The sequence below is a fragment of the Nipponia nippon genome, unplaced genomic scaffold, assembly GCF_047370975.1.
Source record: "Nipponia nippon isolate SJK-2023a ecotype South Korea unplaced genomic scaffold, ASM4737097v1 scaffold_4, whole genome shotgun sequence".
Classification (NCBI taxonomy): Eukaryota; Metazoa; Chordata; class Aves; order Pelecaniformes; family Threskiornithidae; genus Nipponia; species Nipponia nippon.
The window spans coordinates 123,093,429-123,121,409 of NW_028262358.1; the positions used below are offsets into that span (position 1 = coordinate 123,093,429).

At 49.6% G+C, this 27,981-nt stretch overlaps 1 protein-coding gene and 1 long non-coding RNA gene across 3 annotated transcripts in view; one reads left to right on the plus strand and one right to left on the minus strand.

The window, feature by feature from the left end:
* GATA4 (GATA binding protein 4) overlaps positions 1-23,803 on the minus strand; it is a 30,953-nt gene extending 7,150 nt beyond the window's left edge. Inside the window, exons 1-3 of one of the 2 annotated variants that reach the window (XM_009467363.2) lie at positions 23,081-23,803; positions 3,992-4,158; positions 1,172-1,297 (exon numbers count right to left, since the gene is read on the minus strand). In XM_009467363.2, coding sequence (XP_009465638.1) covers positions 1,172-1,297; positions 3,992-4,158; positions 23,081-23,606 — 819 coding nt within the window. In that variant the 5' untranslated portion in view covers positions 23,607-23,803. Of the gene's footprint in view, positions 1-1,171; positions 1,298-3,991; positions 4,162-23,080 lie in introns of both variants that reach the window. The other variant, XM_009467362.2, reaches the window with a different exon arrangement.
* Positions 23,804-24,020: 217 nt separating this feature from the next.
* Positions 24,021-27,841, plus strand: LOC148053519 (uncharacterized). The gene is made up of 3 exons (XR_015708568.1): positions 24,021-24,238; positions 24,977-25,229; positions 27,176-27,841. It is a non-coding gene; the product is annotated as an uncharacterized LOC148053519 (long non-coding RNA).
* The last annotated feature ends 140 nt before the right edge of the window (positions 27,842-27,981 follow it).

Below are 27,981 nucleotides of genomic sequence, written 5' to 3' on the forward strand. Positions count from 1 at the left end.
TGGTTTCTGTATGTCCATAAGCTCATTTAGGAGAACATGATTCCAGCTCTACCTCATAAGCTCCATGAAAACCAGCTGATTTAATTGAAAGTAACAACAAGATGGAACCCAAATTCACTGGTTAGCACTGCTGTGTGAAGAGATATGTCAAAGCTACAAGTTGTGCATCCAAATGGGACTAGATAGGGTTTTCACACCATAGATATAGAGTGTTTTAAGGCCTGAATGGAACAACAACTCATCTGATTTACTTTCCTGTTTAACTCAGAGCAGAAAACGTCTTTCTGGCTAATGCCTGCTTTCTGGAAAGGTACCAAGCCTGTGTGGGGAGAATTCCCTTAGGAACTGATCCCAGTGAGGTAGTCACCCTCATGGTCAGAAACATGCTGGGATTTCTAGGAATAATTACTTGGGTTAGGTAAGGCTTCCCCACATCCACCTCGTCTTCCAGCTTTTACCTGTCTCTCATGAATGCTCTTCCATCTGCCCTGAAGCACTGGAAATCCTTGAGAGCATGGATGTGTATAAAAAACCCCTAGGAGTAGCAATGAGAAGCAGAATGGGGATTTGCTACTAAGCAGTCGCCAGGGTGTTGAAGGCCTCTGTCTTTGCCATGAGGGGTGGCCCCGTTGCCACTGACTGGTGGGAGAAGGACTGGAGATTTGCATCTTAAAGTCCTGCTATGCCTTGGACTCCAACGGGACTCTTCTAGATATATCAGACATAACAGACGTATATGAAGCCCCCACTGACAAGAAGAGACTATCTGGACACCCGTGCAAGAAAAGGCATCCATCGCTTCCATGACAAATCTACAACCAAGTCTTAGCTGGGATCTGACACCCCGTGTGTCAGTGGAAAGCCCTTCTTTGTGCTTCTGGCTCAGATTTTTCACTAAAGTGCATGAATTTAGGTGGGAAGAATCTGCGCCTAGTTTTATTGGGTTTTAAGACTTGGATGCAAAGGGTAACTAATTAGGATGTGAGAAATGCCCTGCATGCATCACCCCTTGCCAGTACAAACACGATGTAATGTTGAGGGGGATGAAAGCCCCGAGGGACAGCAAGAAAAACAGCTCCAGGAGAGCACCGAGTTGTGCAATGAACCCAATCCCCAGCTTGGTGCTATCAATACCCTCCCCGTAAAGAGTAAAGATCAATGAAGGTGTTACCCCATGGAGCTTCATGTAGAGTCCGCAGGCGTTACAGACGGGCTCTCCCTCGGCGTTTCTGCGCCAGAGCGTGGTTGTCGTCGTGTGGCAGTTGGCACAAGAGAGGCCGACGCGGCGGGAAGCCGACTGCAAGAAAATGCAGAGGGAGAAAACACATCAGCTCTCCACCGCTGCCACTGGCAGCATCTCAGATCCCAACAAGCTCGCTCCAGCATGCCTCAGCTTTTCCTCGCCTCTTGCCACTCATTTCTCTGCCTTTTTCTCTTCTCACCTCGCTGCAGTGGATAACACGGTTGCCTTTTTCTTCCCCTCTTGCCTTTCAGCTTCTCCTCCACTGCCTTTTCACTGCCTCCGGCCTGCCAGCGCTGCGCAGACATCTCAGCTGTCCTGGGGCATCTCAGGTGGTGTCAGAGACATCACCTGAGCAGAGCCCCAGATCTCCAGCGGCTCTAGTAGCAGCTTAGAGACCCACCGCGCGTGCACACGCCTACAGTAAGGTGTCTGGATCTCAGACCATCCTGCCCTTTCAGGCTCCCAAGCCCTTCACCTTCCAAGCATCATGGCATATCCCAAGAAGACATTATTAATGCCATGAATGTTACATACTCCTTGCTGGCTTTGCGTGATGTTGCTCATGTGACTTGAGGGGGAGATAAGAAAAAGAGTGCTTCCAGCAGCATCGTCTTCCTAAAGATAAAGAGGGATAATTAATAGGAAATCACACTAATGAAGCCATACAGGGAACAGGCCTTTTGAAGTTCCCTTTCTGGGTCAACTGGTTTAGCCAGGCGCAAAAGGCCACAGGAGGAAGACAACGGGCTTGAAACCATATAAAATACCAGTTTTGAGCTTGGAAGCAGAGTGGGAGGTTGGGGAAGAAAAAAACACATCCTCCACACCTGCCTGACTCTTCCCAGCATCCTTCAAAGCTCAGGTCTTAAGAGGCTGAGGATAAAGTCTGGATGGGCTGGGGTCAAATTCCCTCTTTGCTTGCTGAGAAACCAGGGACTGAACGAAGTGCTAGAGCTGTGTGAAGATGCCCGTTCTCTCTGTGCCTGACGAGGAGCCTATAGGGAGGAAATCTGGTGGTCTTGGACATTTACCCAGCTCTGCAGACCCGAACAGCATAGCTGGCAGCTGTGTAATGGGGTGAAAGCCTGGGAGATGAGGACCTGGAAGCTATGAGGGATTTCCTCTGTGATCTTTGCCACAGCTTTCTCTCTGTGTCTTCTCCCTCATTATAAAACAGCATCAGTTAATCTGCGGCAGCAGGACAATAAAAAGTGCAATTCAAGTATTCTTAAGACTTTGAAAGCTGGAAACACCTTTGGTGCAGAGAAACCAAACACTGCTTTAGTTGTAACCTCAACGTGCATTAGCTTCCTTCATCGGCCTTTATAAGTGGACTGAGAACTTGAAAGAGACCTTGCAGCAGAGGCAAAGATCTCCCCTTGCAGGGCTCTCTGGCATATCTCAGTCTCCAAAAAAAGGGATTACACGGTGACAGGTTAAACCCCATCACGTATACTGAATATATTTATTCAGGTAGACCAATTGTCGTTACTTTAACCACACCTCTACATTGCATCCCTAGACGTATCCTCCTTTTCTTCATGGAAATTCTCTTCCAGAAGAAAAAGCAGGAATTTGGCCATTTTTGTAAGATTTCCAGATTGCTATCTGCCCAACCAAGTGGCAGAAACACATGTACAGACCTTCACTGCTCATGCATTTATATTTCTCATGTTTATTTCCAAGCCTTACCCCAGGGCTGTGCAGAGTTAAAAGCATGCATTGCTGCTTGCTCCAAAGGACCAAGCCTGGTACCCAACGAGCCATTCCTGACTATACAGATGTGGCCAAGGACAACATGTAGACCGGTAAATGAAACAGGACAAGGGCCTGGGTGCCAGGGTGCAGAAACTGCCTGGCTCAGTCAGTGCAATGTCTAAGAAAGGCTTTTCGCAAGAGGGCGCTGGGTGGCTGTGGCTGGTAGCAGCACTCAAGCTGCCAGTGTCATTTTTGACATTTGCAAGGGACGGCTGGGTTTGAGCACAGACAGGTCTGGGCGATGCGAAGGGCAGGGCAGGTTGGCGATGGAGCCTCATGGAGGACAAGGAGTGGAGAAATATGGCCCTGAGGGATGGCTTGCTGGCTCCGTGCTGCCTGGCATCATGATGGAGCCGTGTCCCTGGGGCACAGACTACAGAGACCTTCCCCGAACCCCTCACAAAACAGGCTGAAACAGGCAGGATATCAACACCAAGATGTTTCCTTCCTCCAGGTTCCCTATGCATAGCCCATCCTGTCCCCACAGGTTTTGGGATGCCCTGATCTGCCCCACAAGCTCTGCTTCAGCTCACCCAAGGGAGCAGGGAGTAGGGTATCCAGAAAAGGTGGCTGGTCACCATGAAGTGACTGGGGAATAAGGACCCTGAAGGTAAAAGAAGATGGACTGGTGGTATGATGGAGCTGGAAAGGGTTTCCATTCGTCCTAATATGCCTACGGGGGTACTAAAGCAAAGACTGGCTTTTGCTAAACCAACACCATGGTGCTGCCCCTGTGTCCTACAGCCCCTTCCACTGCCTGGACTGGGTGTCTTTGCAGAACTGGTCTGAACAGTACAAGGTCTTGGAGCATGCCAAGCACAAGGTAATATCTGGCTTATATTGGAAATCTGGATCAAAACCACCTAGGTTGGGCATATGGGGACCAAGGAACTGAAACACCCCTGGCATCTCCACCTAGCCGAGGTGGAGATTTTTGCCTTATCCTTGCACGCAGCCTTGCCCCACATGCGTTGTGTGATCTTGACTTACCAGCCTCCTCTGAGGTTTGAATAAGGGCCGGTTGATGCCGTTCATCTTGTGGTAGAGCCCGCAGGCGTTGCAGAGGTAGTGCCCCGTGCCGTCTCTCCTCCAGAGCGGGGTGGACATGGCCCCGCAGTTGACACATTCTCGCCCCTCTGAATAATCATCAAAAAATTCTGCTGCCATGATGGGAGAGAAGGGAAAAGACTTGGTTATATAGGTGGCCGTACATTTAATTTCTGGTCTGGTTCTCAATATTTGAGCCCAGAAGTGACATTTCAAGAAATCACAAACATTCTGATTTTATAGGGTGCAAGAAACAGCTCTTCCTTTCTCAAGGAAGGCCCTGGGATTATTGGGAAGAGGAACTCCTTTCCCTGCCATACAGTGTTGGCTGCAGGACTTCTGTGGCAGCAGGGATGTGCTGGGACACAGATACAAGGAGACAGAAATAGAAACCTTCCCTTCTGCTCTGACGTTATCCAATTTTCAAGATTGGACATAGCCAGGGCAAACAGATTGGGACAGGCGATCAGCCGTGTTTACAATCAAGACAAATTGCCTGCAACCACGGACAGACACAAGCCTAGACCCATGAAGCAGAACTGCCCAGAGATCAGACAGCTGCCCAAGCATCTCTCAAGGGGGCTCAAGCAAGTGTTGGCAGGGAAAGCCATGCCCTGCTGCCCCACAGGACTGCTCCTCACCCAGCCCATGCCAGCTCCCACCCAGCCCCTCTGCAAGAGGGCAATGGCTGCAGAGTGCCAAGGGGGAGAGACGTTCACGTGCCTTCGCCCTATTCTTTGCACAAGAAGCATCTCCTGAACTGCAACAATCCACATGTACAACCCCATCTCAGGCTGTCAGCTAACAGACATCATTCATTGGGCATTCACAGGTGTCAGAGACTCAGCTTGTGATGGCACATTCACCCACCATGTTCCTGCTTCACCCTCCACCAGGGCCCAGCTGCAGCTGTGATGTGAGGGTGAGGACAACTGCCCTGAGCTGGGCCAGTCCAATCCCGCTGGCTATGGCAGGTCCATATCATCTGCAAGGCGGTGCAGAGGTCAACACAACGCACCTCGACTGCATCATCATTTGGAAAGACACAGGTCAGCTCATCCTTGGATACAATGCCCTCGAGAAGCCAAGAACTTGGGGACGTATTTCTTCTGCTACAAAACCTTCACATAACACATTCTGTTGTGGACACCAGAAAGGGAACACTAGATGGTAAAATAATTGGGAAGAAGAAAACTACAAATGACAGCAAAGGGCTCCATTACTTAGCATAGGCTGGGAATAAACCAGGCTGCTGAAATAATTCCCGACAAACTGCAGCGCACAGGAGACGTTTGGAGGACAGCAAGAGCTTTGCATCAGGACCTTCAGCCATTACAGACCAGCATAACATTAACTCTTAAAATGTTATTGTGCATCTTGCTGTATTTTGTGCTTGTCCACCTGCTTGTTATACGAGTATCTCAGCTTTCTGCTGGAAGATAACAGCTCCCCAAACAGCAAACCAACAAAATTTGGCTTCTCGACGATCTGTGTCTCAATCCCATGTGCATTCTCTGACATCTAATAAGGGTTACATTCAAACATCATCCTTATTTTCTCTTTTCTCCCGACTATTTTTGGAAAATCTGTAGGAAACTACATAACCATGAAACAGCCAAAGGATTAAAAAATTACTAAAGTGGCGCCAGCAAACAGAGACACAGAAAAAGATTCACGTGAGCCTAATTCTCCCTAGAAAACCAGGCTAACAATGGCAAAAGATTACACTGTGTGGCCGTGGGGAAATACTAGAAAACAGTAAATGAGTGTACGCAAGGGGCTCTGGAGCCAGAAAAGAAGGAATCCAGTATCTTCTCAGCAGCCTAGGAAAATCTCATTACCTTTGAGCAATTCTAGTGGTTTAGGAAAAATAGGAATCCCTCCAGGTGATTTTTGTACACGTGGATTCAGTGATAGTGTAACCATAATGCCCTACTTTCCCCTTTAAAATCAACATTGAATTGCAGCCAAAATCTAGATCAAATAAACTTCCTTTGAAAAGAGAAGGGATTGGAGCAGCTGGTCAGGAAAAAACTAATTTCCTTGAAAAATCTCAAGAAAGGAAAACATTTCACTATTTTTTTCATCTTAGAAGTTGTTCGGGTTTTTGATTATCATTTTCCAAAGAAAAAGCCAAATTAGTATCACAGTAGTTTTTGTCCTGTGAGAAAATCCCTTCTTCTTTAAAAATAATTCAGTACAAAGTTGTTAACGTAATCCAGGGAGAATTAAGCAGAGCAGAGGCAGTCCAAAGGTAACAGTTAAAACTCTTGACTGATTTGAGTTGTGTCTGTGACTAATTACAAAATATCATCTTTCCTGGAGATATTTCCACCAGAAAACCCAAATCTGAAAGTTTTTAATCAAAGAAAAAGGATAAAATTCCTAACAGTCCCTCAGAAATGTTAAGAATTGTACTAGATGGACTTGAATAAGAAGGTCCCTCAAAATGGGTATGGTAAGAAGAAATGTCGAGTACGGGTATACTTCTGTTTTTAGAAAAAAACAGAGGATGTGGATTTGAAACCAGGCAAAGTTTGTCAGTCTCTTATTTTCTGACAATAATCAGATTTGCTACTGAATATTGAGTGTTACTTCCTATGCGTTTGTGTGACACCCAGCTCCACTGTCCACATTATTTTCATTGTTGATTTGTAATCAGACATCCAAAACACCAGTACAAAGCAGTCTTGAGACCTGCTCTCCTTTTTCTTATATTCTTCACTACTTGTTTGGTGGTTTGGTTGTTTGGTTTTTTTGGTTTTTTTCAGTTTCCATGGGATTTGGACTGGAACTTCTCTCTTGAGGGACTTTCACTGGTTTAAGTTTCCAAAAGTCCTCTTCAGCTTCCGTCGTAATTGCATTTATGTGATTTTCCCCTCTCAGCTGCAGACAAAGGTGATCCTTGTGAACGTTAATAAACAGGAATCACTGGTGTTTGAGACGGGGAAGGAACAGACTTTGTTCCCAGGGCACATTAAGGCTCCACGCAATGGGTGACTCTCCCTAATTGTAGCCCTCATGGGGCAATATCAGATGGGTGCGTCCCTTGCGTGCACCACCCAGTGCTGAGTCAGAAGATGACATCTGCAGAGTGCAACCTCATTAAAACCATTCCTGGAGCCCAGTCAGAGCAGAGGGAGCTCCTTGACCTCAAGAGATCTCACCTGGAGGAGAAATATCCTCTCATGCTTCAAAATATGCTTGATGATGGCAAAGGATGTGTCTTGGAAACTACTGGATACTGGCTCAGAGAAGAAGACATAGGCTTAGTGCATGCTCTTTAGCGAACGAAGGGCATTTGGGCCCCAATGGAGAAGTGGAAGACAAGGGACTGGATTTCTTTCTGAAAGAGGTGCTATGATTTCACAGCATCACTAAACTCAGTGATGAAGTTACCAAGGGGAGCTTTCTGAGCTGACCTTCTGGCCACACAGCTGAGACATCCCAGCTGTTCTTGAAAACCTGAGGGTCTACAAAAAAATGAGAAAGTATCACCTGAAGAGCTGCAACCCATGCAGTCTGACGTGGGTGGGTGTCCAAGACCTAGGAAACCCAAATGTTCCCAGGGCTCAGAGCCCACAGGAACTGTGATCCACCAGCAGACTGAGCTATCTTGGGCATGGAGGTCACTGGGCTTCAAGTGCACTGATTGTTTAATTTGCCATTGTTATTAATAATGGGGATTAAGGAGGCTCCCCAGGAAAAAGCAGCAAAGTGTTTTCTTGGCTTCCGTCTCAGGGCTGGAGATCTAAATCCTGGCATTATGAGATCCCTTGACACTTATTCCTTCTACTTAGCAGCCGGGAAAGGAAACGTTTATTCAGGCAGCAAATCGCCCAAGCGTCTCCCGGAGGGCCCTGAACAATGCGGGGGGAAGGAAAGGCTCCCCCAGTCGCACTTAGGGTAATAATTTCCGTTTTGTGGCACAGGAGCCGCTGCCTGATAATGGAGATTTATGGGTCCATCCGGTGACCTCTGTAATAGCCTTTCTGCTGGAAAGATTTACTCCCTCTCCCAAAGCCAGGTATGGCCAGCACTGGGACAGAGTTGAGGAAAGGGTAATGTTTGCTGGTCAGGCTGAGGACACCGGCCCATGACTGGAGTAGCCTCATGTGGGCTGAATGGCCTCATCTTCCTCTTTGAACGTACAGCTCCCACAAGTGCCTTTGTCCAGCCCTTATCTTGGATAATATCAGTCTTGGGATCAGTCATGAAAGCAGATCATGAAGCCTTGCTGAGTGACCCAGCCAGTGGAGAGGATGGACTGGGTCTTGTCACTGTCCTGGTCGTCAGTTTGCTGTGTAAAAGGAGATCTTTTTCCCCTCACACCTATAGTTTATGAGGACTGCAAGGTCCCCAGGGCAGGAAATGTCACTTGTGTGTTGCACAACAGTCTCCTAATCTTGGGTGAGGCCTTGAGCATGCTAATGTCAGAAATACTTTCCACAATGGGACATTCAGTCCCCAGGGAGCCACGAGCAACTCCTAAGTGGGGCACTGGGGTCTGATAGGAAAAAAACATTCTTGGATATGGCCCTTCATGGCTCTTAGTCATTGGGAGTGGTCCTTCACATTGACCACCAGGTGCACAGAGATCAACTGGTATGGACAATGCAGGGGTCAACAAGAAAGCAGATCTGAGCACCGCCAGCCAGCCAACACCTACAGGCGCTTTTTCCAGGATGGCTAGGACATGACAGCATCTCTGAGCAAGGCCATGGCCCACCCAAAGTCTGAGTACTTTTGCCTTCCCAACCAGGAGAATCAGATACCCTCTCGCAACCAAGTCAGCTGGAGATCAGAGGGAGGTTGCCCAGGGCTTGAGTCTGAAGAGTGGCTTGAACTGCCTTCTCTGAGTCTTTCCACCATCTCTGCAAACCCCAACTCTGCCAGCCTGACAGCATGCCCGTTCCTAGGTCGAGACCTTTTGGGTTTGTTTGGGTTTTTCTTTAGCAACCCTCAATATGTTGACCTTGGAGAGATCATCTTGAACACATAAACCTGATGGATCGGGACCCAAAAGAATAATAACAGTAAAAGCACCTCCGACAGAGAGATTTTGAATCCTTCAGTTCAGTGTCAACAACCAGTTTATAAGTTTCTGTTCCCAAACCAGCCTCTAGAAGGGGACAAACCCACTGGATTGGGTCAGACCCTGTTGTTGCTGAATGAGAAACGGCAACAAGGTTGTCTACCTTCTTCTGCCCTCCAGTCCTCTCCTGCCTTCACCTCCTCTGGGTGAAGAGAAATGGAAAGAGACTTCCATTAATATAGCACTGGAGTTTTGTTTACAGCTGGAGGGATATTTAATATCAACATTTCCCCATGCAGAAGTGTCTTCTCAACCCAATGAAGCAACTCAGCAAAGGAGAAACGGTCCTTCAAACACAGCCAGGCACTTACAGGCTCTAAACAGACCCTGAGAGCAGTTTTCCCTACAGTTTCCTAAAACAATTTGTTATGATAAGAGGTTAAAGCCATGTTCCTCTGTATACATGAATCCCAAATGGACTCTCAGGGGCACTTGCAGCTGAGGCAAAGGACATTGGCCCCTCGGACACATGGACACCCTAGGATCCCACCCAAGACACCCTCACCTTCTGCTTCAAGGGATAGCCATGACAGCATGGCAGGGGGACACAGGATTTGCCATTCCCAGCTGCTCAGGATGGTTTGTCCCAAATCCCAAGATTGTTTCCATTAAAAAGTGGCAGTGTGGAAATTATTCCTCAAGTTCAAGCCTTTGGGGTCCTTTTAATAAGCGTTTTGCTGCAGCTACTGGAGCTGAAAGTCACATCTTCTATTTCTTTTGAATGGGTTGAGAAGCTCCCATGAATTGCATGACTCCAGAAGCTGAAGTTTCAAGGGGAAAAACCCACCAAAAAGTTTCTGGTCAGATCACAGCAGTTAAAAGTGCTGGTTGGTCCAGTACTATGGCAGAGCAGGGCTGAACTGGAAAGGAAGACAGCAGCAAAACCCAAGGAGAGACAAAAGTAGAAGGGGCAGGGAGCGGCTGTAAATAAAAGAGCCCAAATTTATGCACAGAAGAGATCTGTAGCCAAAAGAAAGCTGTCAGTGAGCCTTTCCTTTTCTGATGGAGACATCATCAGCTTGACACAGACTGGGATCAGAAAGCCCATGTAATTATCCTACCCTTCAGGTAAAGGAGCTGAGGATGCTTCTGTAAAAATGGGTTCTGCCCATTGGCTTTTTTCCCCTTCCCTCTTCTCTGCTTGTTTCCCCTCTGACAGAATTTGGGGGAAATTCATCCAGGGCCCCACTATTTTAGACACTGGTGGGACCTAGACTTGGGGAGAGCAGGACAGTTTGATTAGTGCCCATCACTGGGTTGGTTGCTGGTGGGAATGTGGCTCCCTACTCTCCTCTGATCTGGATTAATGGAAGACATCACCTGGGTGACTGCTGATCTGCAGGAAATGGAGCAGCAGGTAAATTCCCTACACTTAGCCAGAAACACAGTTTCAAGCAAAATGCATCATTGTGCAGCTTCACAGAAATGGCTTGATGCTGTCCCAGAATGTTTTGGGGTTTATCTGACATGTCTACGGTGGAGAAAATGGTCGGTTACTCAGTTGGCTGCCTAGACCAAACAGCTTTCCCCCTGCAAACCTAAAGACCCTACGTATTGCTTAGGAAACACTGGCTGAGCCACATGCTGCTTTCAAAAAGGCAAAGAAATCTGTTTTTTCCTTGCTTCGTGAAACACCACAGCGAGACTGTTCCTGTGCAACCCTTCCCAGGCCAAATGTTTCACGTCAAGGCAAAGGGAACATTGTGTCCCTCCCCTGCAAAGCTCTCTCCTCTGCCTGCGGCAAGCCAAGGTCTATGGCACACACCATTGCCAACAGCCAAGAATACTCCTTTCCTTCATGGGTATGTTTTCTCCGGTTTGAAGGACAGTGGAGGTAGAAGCAGCCAAGGGACCAGCTGAGATCATGTGCAAGAGGGACACGACAGGAAGGTTGGTCAAATCTTGGGCCTGGATTTGAGTTCAGTCTTGGCTCTGCAATAGGCTTCCCTTGAGCAAGGCTTTTCATCTCCTTGCAACACTGTTCTTCCCCCGTGAGGAGCAAAGCCTCTTCCCTGCCTCACTGGAGGGGGACAACAGGACCACTTTCAAAGGCCACAGTCATAGATGTGGAGACAAGCAGTGGATGGAAGAAGGGTGAGTGGAAATGGGCTGGATTACTCTAAAGCAAATTCAAACTGCCTGTTTTGGGAAGGGCCAACCTGGTTGCTTGCAAAAGCATTGACAGCTCTTCAGCACACCAGAACCACCAGACCCCAAACCATCAAGCCCAATGGTTGTACCAGAACTGAGTGGAGAGTCTGTCAACCCATACACTGAAGCACTATGTCCCACATCCAAAAGGTACACAGTCTGCTATACAGGAGACAGGCATGCAAACACCCCTGAGGATGTAGAATCATAGAATTGTCAAGGTCGGAAAAGACCTTTAAGATCAAGTCGAACTGTTAACCTAGCACTGCCAAGTTCACCACTAAACCATGTCCCTAAGACATAGAGGTGCTTTTGGTTGGAGCACTTGCTGGCCACCCCTTTGATAGCAACCTGGTGTCCTGCAGCAACTTCTGCTGACTGTCAAGTTGTGCGTGACTGAACTCCAAGGTCTGCTTTCTTTTGCTGGGATGCACGCCTGATCCCACCCACCAAGGTGACCTCCGCTTTCTTACTCCTACTTACAATTCTTACACTTGCAAATATCTGAGGCTCTTTTGATAAACAGAAGATTCCTCTGCTTATCGACTGTCCAAATATTTTTTAACAAATCTTAGATTAGCATGGAGAGCCCAGGGAATGGCCAGGATGGGGCCATCCATATCCTGGGGTCTGCTTGGCAGGAGACACCTGGAAATGGTCTTTCTCTCTTTCAACGAAGGAAAAACAGCTACAGCGTTATCCTCCTTGAAATATGTCCCATCTCCAAATGGATGTGCCCTAGCAGAGGCTCATCTTTGATGACTGCAAGGGAAGGCTCACAGGATCACAGAATGGTTTGGGTAGGTAGGGACCTTTGAAGATCATCTAGTCCAACCCCCAGATCACCTAGTCCACAGTGGGGGAAAAAATGTAGAGGATTAGGAAGGCTTGGGATTTGCAATGCCATGATCCCACCTGGGCAGCTCTCTCTGAGTTGGGCACAGGCAATGGATCACCTCCGACGTGCACAGCCGTGTCTGATGTACCCACAGGGAACCACAAGCAGGTGTGCTGTGGAGGCATGCCAAGCTGCTGCTCCACAGCTGAGCCATGGGAACTGGCCTTGTGGCTACTGGGTAACTGGTGAACCCGGACCCTAAGCCCAGCTAGCAGAGTCTGGCCATGTTCAGATCCTCTCAGACCCCAGTCTACAGTGGTTACATCCAAACTGCTTCCCAGGACCTGCACCAGGAGATGAGGTCAGGCTGAGATGGTCTGTGCTTGGACCATGCCAGGGGCCATGCTGACGATTGAAGAGCATGGTCGGTTGGGTTCCCATGGCTGGCATCTGGCACAAGTTCATCATCAAGCATGACACAGCCTTCACGTGCCCGTTTGGACTCCTACAGAGTGGCTGATGAGCTGAAACTCCTTAAACCATGAGAACCCAATGGTTTGTGGTCATACGTCCTAGTGCAGCATCTGTCTGTCTGATGGTGACCCTCTGTCTGTCTGTAGAGGTGATTACCAGCACCCAGGTGGACCAAAGCCAGGGCCGGCTCTGGGCTGGGGAAATTGGTGCTGTTTGGGATCATTACAAGGACATCAGCTAGCCAGATGTATGCAGACAACAGAGCCAAACTCTTCTCAAGCGTGGGAGAAGGCACAAGGGGACACAGCACAAACCACAGGCTGGGCATTAGGAAAAGCCTTTGCATTAGGAGGTGGGGGAATCTCCATCCCTGGGCATTTCCAAGCCTCATCCAGGTAAAGCCACAGCTGACCTCAGCCGCTGCTGGTGGTTGTCCTGCTACAAGCAGGAGGCTGCATTTCTGCAGTCCTGCAACTCCAGAAACTCACAGGTTTTGGTTTTTTTTTCCCCCAGACTGGTGCAGATCAGAAGGAAAGACATTTATCCCAGTCAAATGGGCAAAATCCTGCTTGTAGGAACAAAATTAATTGTATTATTGTTATCATATGTGTGTGTGTATTGCACATGTGTATGTATATATGTACATACATATAAATGTATATATTTGTATATATACACATATACCACGTCCTTAAGAATGCCATTTTAGCAAGCTAGGAGTTGTCTGTAATCCACTCTCTTTGCTTTTGCTATTAGAATTATTATTCTATGGCTATATAGAACATAACTGTATAGAACCATGTACATATATATATTTTTATATATACATACACAAATATAACACAGACACACACACACATATATGAAAAACCCACACACTTTTTATATATAAAACATATGTATACCATGTATACATGTAGATGTGGCCCTTAGGGACATGGTTTAGTGGTGAACTTGGCAGTGTTAGGTTTACAATCAGACTCGATGATCTTAAAGGTCTTTTCCAAACGAAATGATTCTATGATTCTATGTGTAGGAATATATGAAATATGTGGGGTATATACTGCTCCACATGTCTAAGCCCTCTCTGAGCATGACAGCACTAACCAATATTGACAATCATAGAATCATAAAATCACAGAATCGTGTGCATATCCAACCCCCCACCCCAGTTTTCTTTAGCTCACTAATTTGGACATAGGCTCTGACTCCAATTCGGAGGTGTGACACTGATAAAAACCACTCAGAGGAGTTACACCAAAATAAGTTAGGCCAGATCCTGGCCTCCCTGCGGGACGCCAGCCAGGGACAAACAAAAAGGTGTTTACTATGGTTCATCACATTATAGGGGACAGTCAGTTTGTCTAACCGCTGGCCCTTCTCTTTTCCTCTTTTATTAGTTATTCTGAACGTTAAGTCAACTCAGCCACCGAGCAGGGCGGGAGGATGGAGCGATTCTCCCGGCCGCCGATAAAACATCTGCAAAGGTCAGTTCGCACAGAAACTGCAGCCCAGGCCAATAAAACGCCAGGTACCAAACTTATCAAGGCAACATATAACTTGCAGTTTTTCTAACTCAATTGATTGGACTTTTTATCTAAAATAACAGGCATTATAAGATAGGCGAAAGTCGAGATAAGGAAGAAAATCGAGTAGGTCTTGAATCAAGATCAGCTTGGGGACAGGTTCAAACTCCCACACCTGCTCTGGAGGAATCAATGAAAGTTTCTTGGCGTCGTCCGCTCGTTTTGAAACGCTGCTGAAGTTGAGTGAACTTTGAGACCGCGGCGTTTATTCTGTGATTATAATTAACCTGCTCACCCGTTGTTATTGATTTTGCACAAAGGGAGGTGACAGAGTCTGACTGGGATGTTGGTTTAGGAATAGAAATGGTTGGGGAGGGCAGGCAGTGGGGCAGGCAGTGGGGCAGGCAGATAGCCCTGCCGGGGTGAGACCCGTCCCCGGCTGGGGGCAAAGGGAAGGGGGTACAAGGGGGATCTCACCCTCCTGCTTGTGGTCCTGCTTGTGCTGGGATCTGGGAAAACCCTTGAGGCCAGATCAGGGTAAATCACAACATCGATGATCTGCCCCATTGAAACAATAAAGGACCGAAGGCAGGAAGCCCCTGGAGAAAAATCTTGGTTGTACCCGGGATCTAGGGCATCCTCCCAGCCCGGGGGAGCGTGAGGAGGAGAAACCCCCCAAGCCAGCTGCCTCTCTTATGCTCCACATCACCAAGGCATGTCCCAACTCAGCGTTCTTCCCAGCAGCCAGTCCCTCGAGCAGCCAGCCCCTGGGGCCAGCACTCCCTTCCCAAAATAATCTCAGACATCTGGGGCCAAACATGTCATTTGGAGGAGTCCTGATGTCTGGGGCTCACCCCCTCACTGAGTTTTTACAGCTCCAGCGCTGCAAGCCCTGAATATTAAATAATGATGGCTCCCTGGCTTGCAAACCCAAAAGCCCGGCTTGGAAACTCATAGGAGTTTAAATAATAAATATTAGTTTATTTTTTTGTCTCTTATAGAGTTTCAGCATGAAGGAATCAGGGTTTCCCAGCTTTTCTCTTATCCAGAAAACCTGCTCCTTCCCTTCCTGCAAAACCAGAGCCTGACATATGATAACATGACTCCAGAAGCTGGAGCTTGAAGGAAAACCGAGGTGCACAGAGGCACAGCGGCTTGCAACAGCCAGAGGCAGGTAGCCGAGAAGCAGACAAGAGGGAGATGCCTCCCAGACTGTTCGGAGATGTCTGCAGAGACAAAGGAGACAGCCCACTCCCCCGGCCTTCGAGGCCAGAGGACAACCTGGAACTTGCTTAAATATTACAGACACAGCCAGAGAGCACCGTGCAAGCAGGAGCTGTGAAAAAAAGAGCAAGAATTGGCAAAATCTTGCTCCGAGGGAGCAGCATGGTCTCCTTCTCCCCCCCTGCTCCATGTCTGCCCCCAAGGTCTCCTGGGCTCGGGTTTTAACATTTTAGGAAAGCCTGAAGGCAGCAGGCACCCAGTCCTATCCCGGCACCCCATAAATACACCGCGCTGCAGCTGGAAGCATTGACTGGAGGAAAACGGATGAGCTTTGGAAGGAGGAACCAGAGCAGGCAGCGGCGTCCCACCGCGGGACCTCTCCTGAAACGCTTCCCCGGCAGACACCGACCTAATTACCAGGGATTAGGAGGAAACATTTCCAGGCAGCAATTTTGTTATCCCAGATTCAGAAGCATCCAGTACCAGCCCCCGGTGGAGACGGGAGATCAGCCCCGCGGCATCGCTCATCCAGCTGCGCTCACCCCACCTCTGGTGGAAAACTTACTTTTCCTTGACTTTCTACGAATTATTTTTTTCCTCTTTCACAAACAAAATGAATTTCCGAGTCTCTCCCAAGGCTGGCGTGAGCTGTTCGAGCCCAGCTGGCTCCGATAAAAGGCTCACCAGCTTCACAGGTCACTAAAGATAATTTTAAAAAAAGCACAAATTCCTTCGTGCTGCAACATAGAAACCAAGCGGCCACCTTCCAGAAAGAAAAAAGAAAGGTCCCACTGGCTTTTGGGGAGCTTTCCTGTGCGATGGGCTTTACCTCCCCAAGAAAACCTGTAGGTCTCCAAATAGTTCGCAGGGGGCTGCGTTTCTTCCCTATGGAAACTTCTGGCATGGGCCTGATCCTGCACCGGCTCCTGGCAAACCTCCCTTTGCTTTAAAATAGGGATGGTTTCAGCTCTGCGCAGGCAAGGTGGGTTTTTTCTTTGGTTGTTTTTTTTTTTTTCACAGCCCATACTCAGTCTAGTGTATGGGAAGGGCCTGATCCTGCAAGCCTCGCCTGGGCGAAACAGCAGGATTGGCCTCAGAAAGGCAGGGAAAACAGCAGAAAGACATGGGAAGGACCCAACGCCCAGGCAAAGGGCGCATCCTGTTTAGGTGTCCACCTAATTAAGGAAAAAACGTCTGTACCAGCAAATAACTGAGAACAAAAAATAATCACCAGGCACTTCTTGGAAAAGAAAACAATTATTTTCGCTTCCAGTTGACTATGCCCCAAACTTGGCTTTAAAATCCAGCCCTTGCCAAAACCCAAAAGCTGAAATGTTTCAGCGCTGATGGTGGGGTCAGATCTATGTCCAGCTTCGAAAATCTCTGCCCAGAATCTTCTTTCCTAGCAGACCCAGCGCCCGCCCGCCCGCGCTTTTTTTGGAATGAGAAAATCCAGCTCCAGCTTATCATACTGAAAAAGAAATCGGCACCGAGTGTTTAAAAGGGTGCAATAGCACAGGGGAATGCTGCAAACTCAAGCGTACCCTGCAGCAAGTGACCTTCTGAAAAACTACAAGGGAAAATAAAAAACATTTCTGCTGGATGAGACCTTACAACGGCATCGCTCGGCGCGGCAGAAACATGGGGGTTTTTCAAAAGAGCCTTTAATACCACTTGTACCAGCCGCTGCGAAGGCGACGATGATCGAATTATTTTCAAGCGCTGTCACGCACGTGTAAGCACCCATGTATAAAGACCTCACTGCTCAGGCATGGCAGATAATTGGGTTTAATTTGTCATTACAGATGTATTTACAGCTTGGACCGGTCACCGTGACCGCTGATGTGGGGAAGACTTGTAAAGGCCAGAGAGTTTTTAATATTTTGCCGTAATGCTGGATGTTATCATAGCCAGTGCAAGGGTTTTGCCCCACAAAGGGGACCCACAAGTTTTTTTTCTTCCCCCCCCCCCAATAAAAAAAACCTCAATCCAAACTTATAATGAAATTTGCATTTATAATTTGGGTTCATTTTGGAGGTAAGAGCACATTGTCACTTATTTCCTTGGTTATTTAAGCAGCGTTTCACACTCGCCCACCAAAGGCGTATTTACACCTTCCTGCCAGACAGCAGCGTGAATTCGGCATCCACCGACAAGGTGAATATTTGGCATTTCCAATCTCCTTTTCTGCAATCCTCCAGGCATAATTACACACATCCCCCCTCCAAAGCAAGCCGTACCCATAACAACCCAACCTTCCCATTACAACTGAGGGGTTTTGGCAGAATAATGGCATTATTCGGGGATCACACGTCCCCGTAACACGGGGCCGGCATGGCCGTCCCAGCAAAAAATCTGCATTTCTGCCTCTGCCCTCCCAGCGTGAGCAAAACTGGCCGCTTTAAGCCCATGATCTGAGCTCTCGACACAGATCCCCGCCTGGTTTCGCAGGCAGCAGTGAGCCCCAAATGGGAGGCAGACGCTTCGTTAAGTCTTTTTATAATAGGGTTGCAAAAGCCTTGAAGGACCCGAGATGTTCAGCTGCATCCCCCCGCGTTCCTCTGCCTTGTGCCCCCCAGGAGCATTGCCGAGCAGGGGGGGATCCCCGAATATCCCATTTCTGCACCTCCTTTTCAGTAAGGAAATTGTAGAAAGGAAAGGACACACCAGGTTGGCGTGCGGGACAGGGAATTTGGGAACAAAACCTCCCAAAGGAGATATACTATATTTGCACCCCTTTTTCCTATGTGTGCAAAGCTCTGCGGGGCTCAAGGAGGAAAAATTTCAGCCCAGAGCCCTGTGCTGATGAGAAACAAGGTCTCTGCAGGTTTTGGGGCTACACTATCGAGGGCTTTTTTTAATTGCATTTTCCTTAAAATTGCATTTCTCCACCTTTATTTTAACAGCCCCTGCACACACACCCTCCCCAGCAGCAACAGGCTGCTGACCTTCGGGCACAAAAGCTTGCTCATCTCTCTGCGCTGCTGCTTTTTCACCCAATTTGGGATTTCATTTGCTGGTTGGTGCTTTGTTGGTGTTTTGTTTTTTTTTTTTTTTGAGGCATTCTTAATTTTACAGCTATCCAGAGCAAGATGGTTTGCCCATTCAAAATACCCAGCTGTGTCTGGGATAACCAGCTTTGGCCAGCCCCACTCTGCCTGCCGAGCCAAGGTTTCTCCATCATCAGAGGAGCACAGAGGCAGCAGGATCGGGTCCAATTTCCTTTGGGAAACACCAGATAAACCCTCATCCGTTTCCAAGGATTTCACCTCTTTTCCCCCAAACTGATGGAAATAAAGAAAGAGCAAAATATAGGCTGGGTCTTTAAAAAAATATTGCTGTTATTGTTACAGGGACAAAGACGCACACGGGAGTGCATGTGTGGAGGAGAAAAATAATTAGTCCTGGCTTAATAAAGTCTTAGATTCAGGGCCACTGTCCACTGCCTTAAGTTTTACTGCTTTACAAAAATTCACAAGCATTTATAATGTATTATATACTACACCATGGCTCTTCTATGCAACATATGCATTTGCATTGGGTAATAAAGTGCAGTTTTCAATGAAGGAACTGTATTATTAATAAGGGTGATATAATGCCCGTGATGGTGGTATTTTTGTTATTATTTTGGCTTTATTTATAATTTAAAATATACTGTCTGGGGACTTGAGGGGTAAAAAACAGTTGTGTGTTTGAGCTCAAGCTTGTATTCCCAAATTCTGTGGTTTCATCCCAAATCCCAGACTGACTGGTGTCAATTAAATTAGGCGGGAGAGCAGAAAGCGTCTTGAAACCCACGGCGGGGGGGAACAAAGCCCTGGGCCAACCTTCCCTGCCGGCGGAGCCGAGGTGAGAAATGCAACCGCTTGCAAAACGGGGGATGTAGGGTCTCGTGCAAAATGCAGACATGTCCTATGGCCTCATCCCTCTGTCCTACGGTCCCATCCATCTGTCCTACAGTCCCATCTGTCCGTCCTACGTCCCCGTCCCTCGGAGGGCAGGGACAGCAGAGATGCTGGGTTCCCCGCATCGCCCGCTGCCCCAGGGGGAGCAGCCACCTTGTCCTTAGGTGCGTGGGGAAGGTCAGGGGCTGTTTGTAGGGTAGAGGATTGTAACAAATGCCGATGAGTCACTGGAAATGCCGGCCCAGGGATGCTACAGGGCAAATCTCTTAGCATCCCTATGGGAAAGCTTAAGATCTGGTTCACAATCTCTCCCTCACCAGCAGCAGAGAAGACATTTTCCAACCCCATCGTCTGCTCCAGGCTTTGATCTTCCCAGATGCTGCTGCTGGGTTCAAAACGGTGCCTGTTTGAGGAACCCTGGTTTCGACTCAGTCAAAACAAAATGCAAAGCACCCACCAGAAATGCCCACAGCCCCTCGCCCGATTTACTCCCAACCACATCAACCTCCTCGACGCCACAGCAAAAGAAAATCCCCGCTAGCTTTTTTGCGAAAAGCAAAATTGCAGGGGGTGAGGGTGGCAAACCAGGATCTGGCCGTCCATCCCCAGCCTGGAAACACCCAGGAGGGAGCAAGCGGCAGCGGGCTGGATGCGCTCGGGCTCCCGTGCTGCCCTCGATCCCCGCTCCCCTCTGCCTGGCGAAGGGGGAAGGGACAAACTGCTAATTTTGGGACAGACTTCAAGTGGTTTTTGGCTCTGGCAGGGAAGTCTCCTGAAAGGGAACTTTGCAGCGGATCCTTTTCATGCCTCATTAAGTCGGGAATTCACTGTAACCCCATCCCAGGCAATGCCTGGAGCAAGTTCACGGCCTCGGCCGCAGGGTCTGATCCTGCCCTTCAGGGTAATGAAATCATTTGCCTGAAAAGCCCAAATTTGGCATTTTGAACTCACACCCAGGAAAGTTTTTCAAATAGGCCCATGTGATTTATGCACCCATCCTTCCCAGCACTTTATACCACAGAGCTGCATTGGCACGTTTTAACCCAGGCCAAAATTCCTCTTATCAGGGAAAAACAAGAAGATCTTTATTTCTTTCAATATCATTTTATTTGAATACATTTTCACTGAACTTCTTTCCCCAGTGCATTGCTTTACAGCCGGGAAAAAATGCCATGCCCAATTGCATAGTCTGCATATCTACGTCTGCGTGTCCAGCTACACCTGCACAGACTTGATCTTCATTATTAAAAAATTATAATAATTAATATTCTAATGATCCCAGGGGCGCTCTGCAATTAGTGCTATCCAAAGGTGATGGTTTTCCAGGAAGCAAAACCTCTGGAGGGAAATGAGAGGGCTGCAAAAATCACTTGATTTAATACAGCCTTGCGTGAAGGATTTTGCTTCCACCCTGAGATTCCTCGTCGCACAGAGAATAAAAATATCTTTAGTCCTAAGGAAAGGCAAAGGAAGGAGTCTGGGCTCCACCGTGCCAGGGACTGCTCAGATGCTGAGCCAGGCTCGGATGTGTTATTAAAGTGGGTCTGTGATGGGTGCAATCCACGATGGTGTTTTCCTCCCACTCAGTCTTTCAGTGCCTTCAATTTTTGAGCCCATCAGGGCTTTTCAGCCTTGCTCATTAAAAAAAATAAAAAACAAAACAAAAAAACAGCCTTTCTCCCTTCTCAAGAAACCACCAGCCAGCCTTTACATGCTTCGCACAACCCCCTCGATACCCGCAGCCTCTGCAAAGCATCGCCCCGGCATCGAGAAGGGACCCAGCTGGCAGCAGCCCGGCAGCAGCCGTGTCCCGGCTCGGGGAGAAGAGGGAAAGGGGCAGGTCTGGACCTTAAACTACTTGCCGGGGGAGCTGCCGTCCAAAAAATCCATTTTAATCCTCAATTTAAAACTCACTAGGTTTCAGGAAGTTTCTGTTTGGTTTTTTTTACCAACAACCAAGCACTTTTTGTTTAAAACCCAAGTGTTTTTTCCTCATTCAAGGCAGAGACGTAATTAGACCCACGCTAATAAATCCCCCGGTTTTTGCCGCGATGCTGGAGGCGATACAGTGAATCCAGCACCCGAATCAGGACCTGGCGATGGAAAGGGGTCCGGGCTCCTTCCTCCTTCATTAGTGACCGCTAACGTTTTCTGGACTGGGTCAATGCATCCCGTCTTCCCAGTGCTATTTAAGATCCCAGATAAAAAATGCTTTTTGCCACCAAAATGCAGGCTGTGAGATCTGCAACGCAAACCGCTGCTTAATGTAGGGCTTGAAACCCCCAAATCACTACGCTCAATCTCTGTCACCTTAAAAGCTGCCAAGTATTTCTGCAACTGCAATTCTTCATTTGTATTAGTTTGGTTTTAAGTTATTTTTATTACTGAGAGCCCTTTTGAGACCACTGCAAAAAGGTGATATTTTTTTCCCAAGGAAGAGACGGCACAGTCATCAAATACGAATGCGCATATGTCCTTGTTGATAATATTCAATTATAATTTGATTATTTGATTCATTCTGCTTTTTTTCTATACTTTCTGCCTTCTCAGGGCTTCCCAAAAACATTGCCTGCTTGGCCAAAACTTTATCCTTAAAGATAATCTGTTCCTCATTTTCAGCAATTTCATAGCACCCAAAGAAAAGCAAAAGGCATTGGCAAGGCCAAGCCCTCACCGATGCCCAACTTTCCTTTCTTTAATGTCTTCAAAGAATGCTAAAGATAAAGCAAATCTTGCTAAACACGATGGAAAAATTGCCCTCCAAAATTTAGGTTAAAGAACGCAATCTTAAAACGTATCTGCAGACAAATTTGAGTAGTCGTCTTTGTTAACCCCAACCCCGAAGCCGACAGAAATACCTTCATGGAGAGAATGCGGGGAGGAAAAAAGGGTTTATGAAACCACGATACAGAGATGTGCCCCACCTTTCTCTCCCCCTTTCTCCCTCTTCTGCCATACAAAATCTAAAAGCAATATTTTAAGTCTTTCGGGCCGATTTCTGGTCGTAGGACCCAGGGGCGCTTAATGAAACGAAAGGCTATGAGATCGGGATCGGCACAAGAGATCAGGGCTGAGATTTTTTGGGGGCAAGGAGACGCTGAAATACAGGGCTAGTCATCCAGATGTGCCTGTGAGCCCCCCAAAAAGCATGATAATAAATGTGGATGCATTCCTTTTTCTCCTTTTCTAGTGTCTCTCCCCCATCGGTGCCAAATTTCTCTTTGCTTTCCCTTTTTCTAGCCTAACCGACCTTTCCAAAAATTAAAAAAAGGACGTAACATAAAACAGCCTAAAGGGAAGATCTGGGATTCATGGGTCAAATTTTGATTTTCTTCAGTTTCCAAACAAATTTTCCCATTTTACACCTAAACCAAGCCCAGGAAGGGGCTGCCTGCACGCCCACAGAGCATCGTGGTCCTGCACGCCGCGGTCATCCCCATCGCAGCCCCTAAATCCCGGCGGAGCTGTTTGTGGAGCCAGCAGGCCCTTGCACGGAAGCTCGGCCCATCATTTCTTGCTGCTCCAGGCCTACCCTAAATTATATTTATTTTTTTGAAATTGTGGTCCTTGAGGATATTTTGAAACGGTGGTTTTGCAGAGAAAGTACGTATGCAGGGGGGCAACCACGGCACTGCGGGGATCCCCATGTTTTGCAGCCCAAGAGGTGGCTCCGGCAGCGACATCCCGAATACACCGAATTTCTCCCTCCTGCCCTTCGCGCCTCCTCGCCCTACCCAGAGAGGGGTACGTGCACAAAAATTTGGGGGTGGTGGTGGGGTGAAACCCTCCCTCTCCCATCCCAACCCTGGCTGTGCTCACCTATGTTGGCGTGCCGGGCGGCTGCGGGTGTCCCTCGGCTCTGCAGGTTGTGCAGCATGGGGCTGTCGAAGGGTGAAGAAGTCCAAGTGGTGGCCATTTCGGGGCTCATATAAGCTGGGTAAGGGCTGGAATAGGAGCTGCCGAAACCCCTGCTGTACTGCTCCCTCCCGTTAGCAGAAAGGTTCAAGGAGCTGCTGTAAGCTGCCGCGGCTTCTCGGGAAGAGGTGGCAGGGATGGGGGTGCTGGTGGAGAAGGAGAACCGAGGTGACACGGGAGGGTGAGAAGATCCGGGGTTGTAAGCGGTGCTTTCGGCTCCGGGTTGAGTCCAGATGGAGTGGCTGGAGACGGGGCTGCCTTGCTGGGAAGAGCCGCTGCTCTGGAGGTACGGCAGGCTGGGGAGCATGGAGGTGACCCTCGTGGTGGGCACATAGACGGGGGATGCTGCGGCTGCGCCGTGCATGAAGCCACCTGCCCCCTCGTACGCCGGAGGGCCGGGGTTAGCTGCCATGGCTAAGCTCTGGTACATCTCGCGATGGGCCCCCCCAAACCCCAGCCAGGTCCCCGGCCACAATCCAGAGCGATGGGAAGCGGGTGAAAAACCTCAGGTTCCACTTTCCCCTGCGGTGAGCGGTGGCCGGAGCGGTCTCGCGTGGGTACAGCCTTCCAGCCAAAACCAAAACACCACCAGCGATGCAATTCTCCTCCACCCCCACCTTCCCCACCGCCCACCTTCCCCACCTTCAACAGGTCCGGCCGCCTCTTCCAGACCCCAACCGAGAAGCCCACGTCCCTCCGGAGGAGAGATTTAGCTCCCGCCTGGATTTAGCTTCTCCCACCGGGCTCCATCCATCACCTCCCGGCCCCCCCACCCCCTCCGCGATGGGGCTGGGCTGCTTAAAACCCTCGGTCAGTCTCCTCCCCGTCTTTTTTTCCTTCTTTCCACCCCCCACCCCCCCCGCCCCATCCAACAACACCCCCGGGGGGAGGCAGGGGGGATGCGGCCGGGACCGGACCCCCCCTCGGGGCGGAGGAGATAAGGAGGTTAGAGCAGTCCCGGGGGGGGGGGGAGGATGAAAGAGGAGGGGGTTACACAGCCGGGAAGGTGAGAGACAGCGATGCTTTCTCTTAAAACCTGGAGCAAAAACCTTTGTCCCGCAGGTACGATCGGTGCTTTAAGTTGTTAATGGCCCCCGAGGCCGGCGTTTGATGTGGGGCTGGCGGCGGGGAGGCGACCCGGAGGCTGAAGCTGCGGAGGGCTGGGGGGGGCGGAATTAAATTAGGCAGACGGTGGGGAAAAAGGGGGGAGGAGGAGGGAGGAGGAGGAGGAGGAGGAGGAGGAGGAAGGCTGGCTCGACCCTCCCACCCCGCGCCGGCCCCACGCGTGTCTGCACCCCCCCAAAGCCCAGCCACGCGTGGAAGGGTGCTTAAAAGGGGAAGGGGGGGGCATTAAATCCTGCACCCCCCTCTCAGTGCTGCTCTCCACTTACAAGTGACAGCATGTGGGGAGCAGACCCACAAAAATCCCCCCCCCCGGGGGTTGTTAATCCCTCCCCGCCTCCCCTGGGAGAAGCTGGAAGCACGGAGGGCTGACCCACTGGGGACCGGGGATGCCGTGGGTCTGCCATGGGTCTGCCACGGGGCAGGGTGGGCACGATGGGTGCTTTTGGCCATGTCGATCTGGTTTCCAATTTGGGGTCCTTTGGGGGGGGTGGGGGTGAAGGGGCTGGTTTTCGGGCACAGCACAGGCCGTGGGATGCCGTCGGGGCCTTGCATGTGGCTTGCGATAGAGAGATCCCCCCAAAAACCACTTGTGGAGGGGGGTCAGGGTGAAATACTCTTCCCAAGCAGGGTCCGGGAGCGGGGCGGAACTATCTGAGACACTTATTTTTTCTGCAGATCATGGAGGGATCCTAGAAAACCATCTCACACCCGGAGAATGGCTGGATGGGGGGGAATTATGGCTGGAGAAATAACTCTTGGGACTGATTTAGATTTAACTAGCAGATTCCCCAGGCTGAACCCCTCTGCTGGGCTGAATTTAGCAGCAGAAGAGATAACCGGGAGATAAGGACTGATACCCGGGTGGAGAGCGGGAGACCGGCAGGCGGCCGAGGAAAGGGGGAGAAGCCAGAGGCAGCGTCGGGAAGGGGTAAGGATGGAAGCGAGCCGGGAAGAAGGGGGTTTAAGGGAGCTCCGTGTCCCCCCGAAACCCCAGGGACGGAGGAGCGGCTGGGTCCTGTGTGTGTAACTGGCCTAGGATGGAGCGTTTCCATGGGACTCTCCAAAGAGGAGCAGGATCCACAGGTGGGGCAAAAGGAGTGAATTCCCCTCCTGCCTTAAAAATAGTAATGATGATGATAAAAAAAAAAAAAATCAAGCCCCCAAAAAAGCAAAATCGAGTCCGTTTTCAAGCCCGAGGAGACAATAGGAGGAAGGTTTCAGGGGAGGCCCATGGGAAGGGGCTCGCCGGGGTCCCGGCGTGACAGCGAGGAAGAGGAGCGAGGGGACGGAGAAGCGCTACCCACCTTCGGTGCTGGGGGGGGCAAGGGGCGGAGGGGGGCGAGGTCGTGGGGCAGGACCCCCCTTCGCTGTGGGGAAGGCAGAGGGCTAAGAGATGCCTGGCTCCTGCCTGCTCCTGCTTTGCAGGGGGGGTTAGGGGCAGGGGGCTCTCTGTGCCCCCTCCCGCCGTTGGCTCCCCAGTACGGCCAGACACCCCAGTTCCACTTGCTGACTGGTTTGCCCACATCACGTGGAAGTGGGCGGTGATGGAAGGAAAGTAGTGGGGGGTGGGGGGGTAAGGGGGGGGCGGCTGGTATCTGTCACCCCATCCGACGGGCCCCAGGTTTCATTGCTGTGCAAGGAGGAAAAAAAAAAAAAAAAAAAAAGAATAAAATAATAAAATCAAGCCACCACCATGGCCACACGGCCGGCCCCACGCTGCAGGCAAAGTCCAGCCGGGCAGCCCTGCTCTGCACCTCCCCACGCACCCACAGGGACACGTGTGCCCAGCTCGCAGAAATCATACGGGGTATTTTGGGGGGACAGGGACTCCCCCCCCCCCCAGCTCCCCAATCCCTTTGGAGGCAGCCCCTTTCCATGGGGATATTGCTCAAGGGGGATTTCTCCAAGCTCCTGCCCCCAAATCCTTCACCGTCCGAGCAGAGTGAAGAGGTCGCAGCCGCTCTCCCCTTCACCCCAGGCTGTTCTGGGGTTCCCCCCCCCCCAAATTGAACACCCATCCCTTGCCCCCCCCACCGCCTCCCCGTACGCTGCAGAGGCCGCCGGGTCTAAAGGTTAATGGTGGAGCCTGGGGAGAACCCAGGGCCGCTGCACCCCGCTGCGACGCGGGGTCCCATGGGCCACCGAGCCCACGGGTGGGGGGCTCAGCCCCCCACGGCCCCTCCACTCCCGGGGGAACATTTCCCCGTGGGGTGGCTCCAGCTTCTCCTCCATGAAAGCCGCCGGGGGGGTTCCCACAGGAATATTCTCCCCAGGAATAATGCTCACACCCGTAATATTTCCTACAGCCCGGCTCTGGGGTTCCCCTTGGAAATTTGGGGGTCCGGGGCACCCGTGGGGGGGGCACAGGGACCCCAAAGAGGGGGCTCCAGCCCGGCAGGGATGCGGGTGGGCACCGGCAGAGGTTAAAAACACAGCTAGAGCTGAATCCAGGCAAATACACAAATACGGGCATGAAGATGGTTATAGGCACGTATAGAAATAAAATTGCAGGCGCATAAATGCGGCAAGGAGAAATACGGACAACGGTGCCAGTGTGCGCGTTGCAGGTATTTGTACTTTAAGTACACGATGGGGGAAATATGTGTGTAGTAATGAGTATGTAGTTACGTACACACCGATACAAACATTGCATCTAGATGAGACTTAATGCGTATTAGACACAGGAACGTGTGTTACATATAAGCATGTATATACTCCCATACCTAAATATACAGTGTAATTTATACCATGCTGCGTGCGTGTGTATATATATAAAAATATGCTCATGAACACAGGGCTATCGGCATGCAGAGAAAAAAGGGAGAATTAAATATATCGATGTCTTTTTTTTTTTTTTTTCTTCTCCCAAAGCAGCTGCGTATCCAGATGTGCTGGGTTTCGGACACGCATCTCCCTCTCCGCGCCTTGCAAAATCTCTGGCGATTTTTCTCTATCAAAGCAGCTGAATCTTCGTTGAATTCTTACTGGATATCAGCACTTTCTTTAAAAAACAAGCAAAAATCCAGTTAAAACCGATTACAAACCGCCCGAGCAGCAATACGAGGAGCAGAAACGATTTCAAGGACCTGCCTTGGTTTTGCCTCTTCCAGGGAAAAAAAAAAAAACCACACACACACACAAAAAAAAAAATCCCGCCGTCGGTTTTTCGTGTGCGTGGCCGGATCCAGCCTCTTTCAGCGGGGAAATACCGGTCCTTAGCGCCGAGCATCCCGAAAAAGCAATGTATTGAGGAGCCGAGCCGAGCCCCAGCCTGGGGCAAACTAACAGCCGGGAGGGTGAGGATGGCTTTCGGATACTTTTTTATCCCGAAAAAGCAGAGGATGGGATACAGCGGAGTGCAGCGGGAAGAATAAAAATCTCTGCTCTGCACTCGGAGGAGGTTTTATTTCTGCCGTTACAGAGTGCAGTTAACGAAATCTGGCTGAAAATAACCCTGCGGAACAAATCTCGGACTTTCCACTCTCCTTTCCAGCCCCTTCTTCTCCCCCAGGGGGGAAATAAATCGATACGATGCCGTTTTGTTTTGGTTTTTGGTTTTTTTTTCCCCCGCATCGAAGTTAATTCCGCGGCGGTTTTAGAGTTAAAGCTCCGGGTGTTGAGAGATGCACCCGCGAGTGAACAAAAAAACTAAAAAACAAACAAACAAAACCCATTAGGAA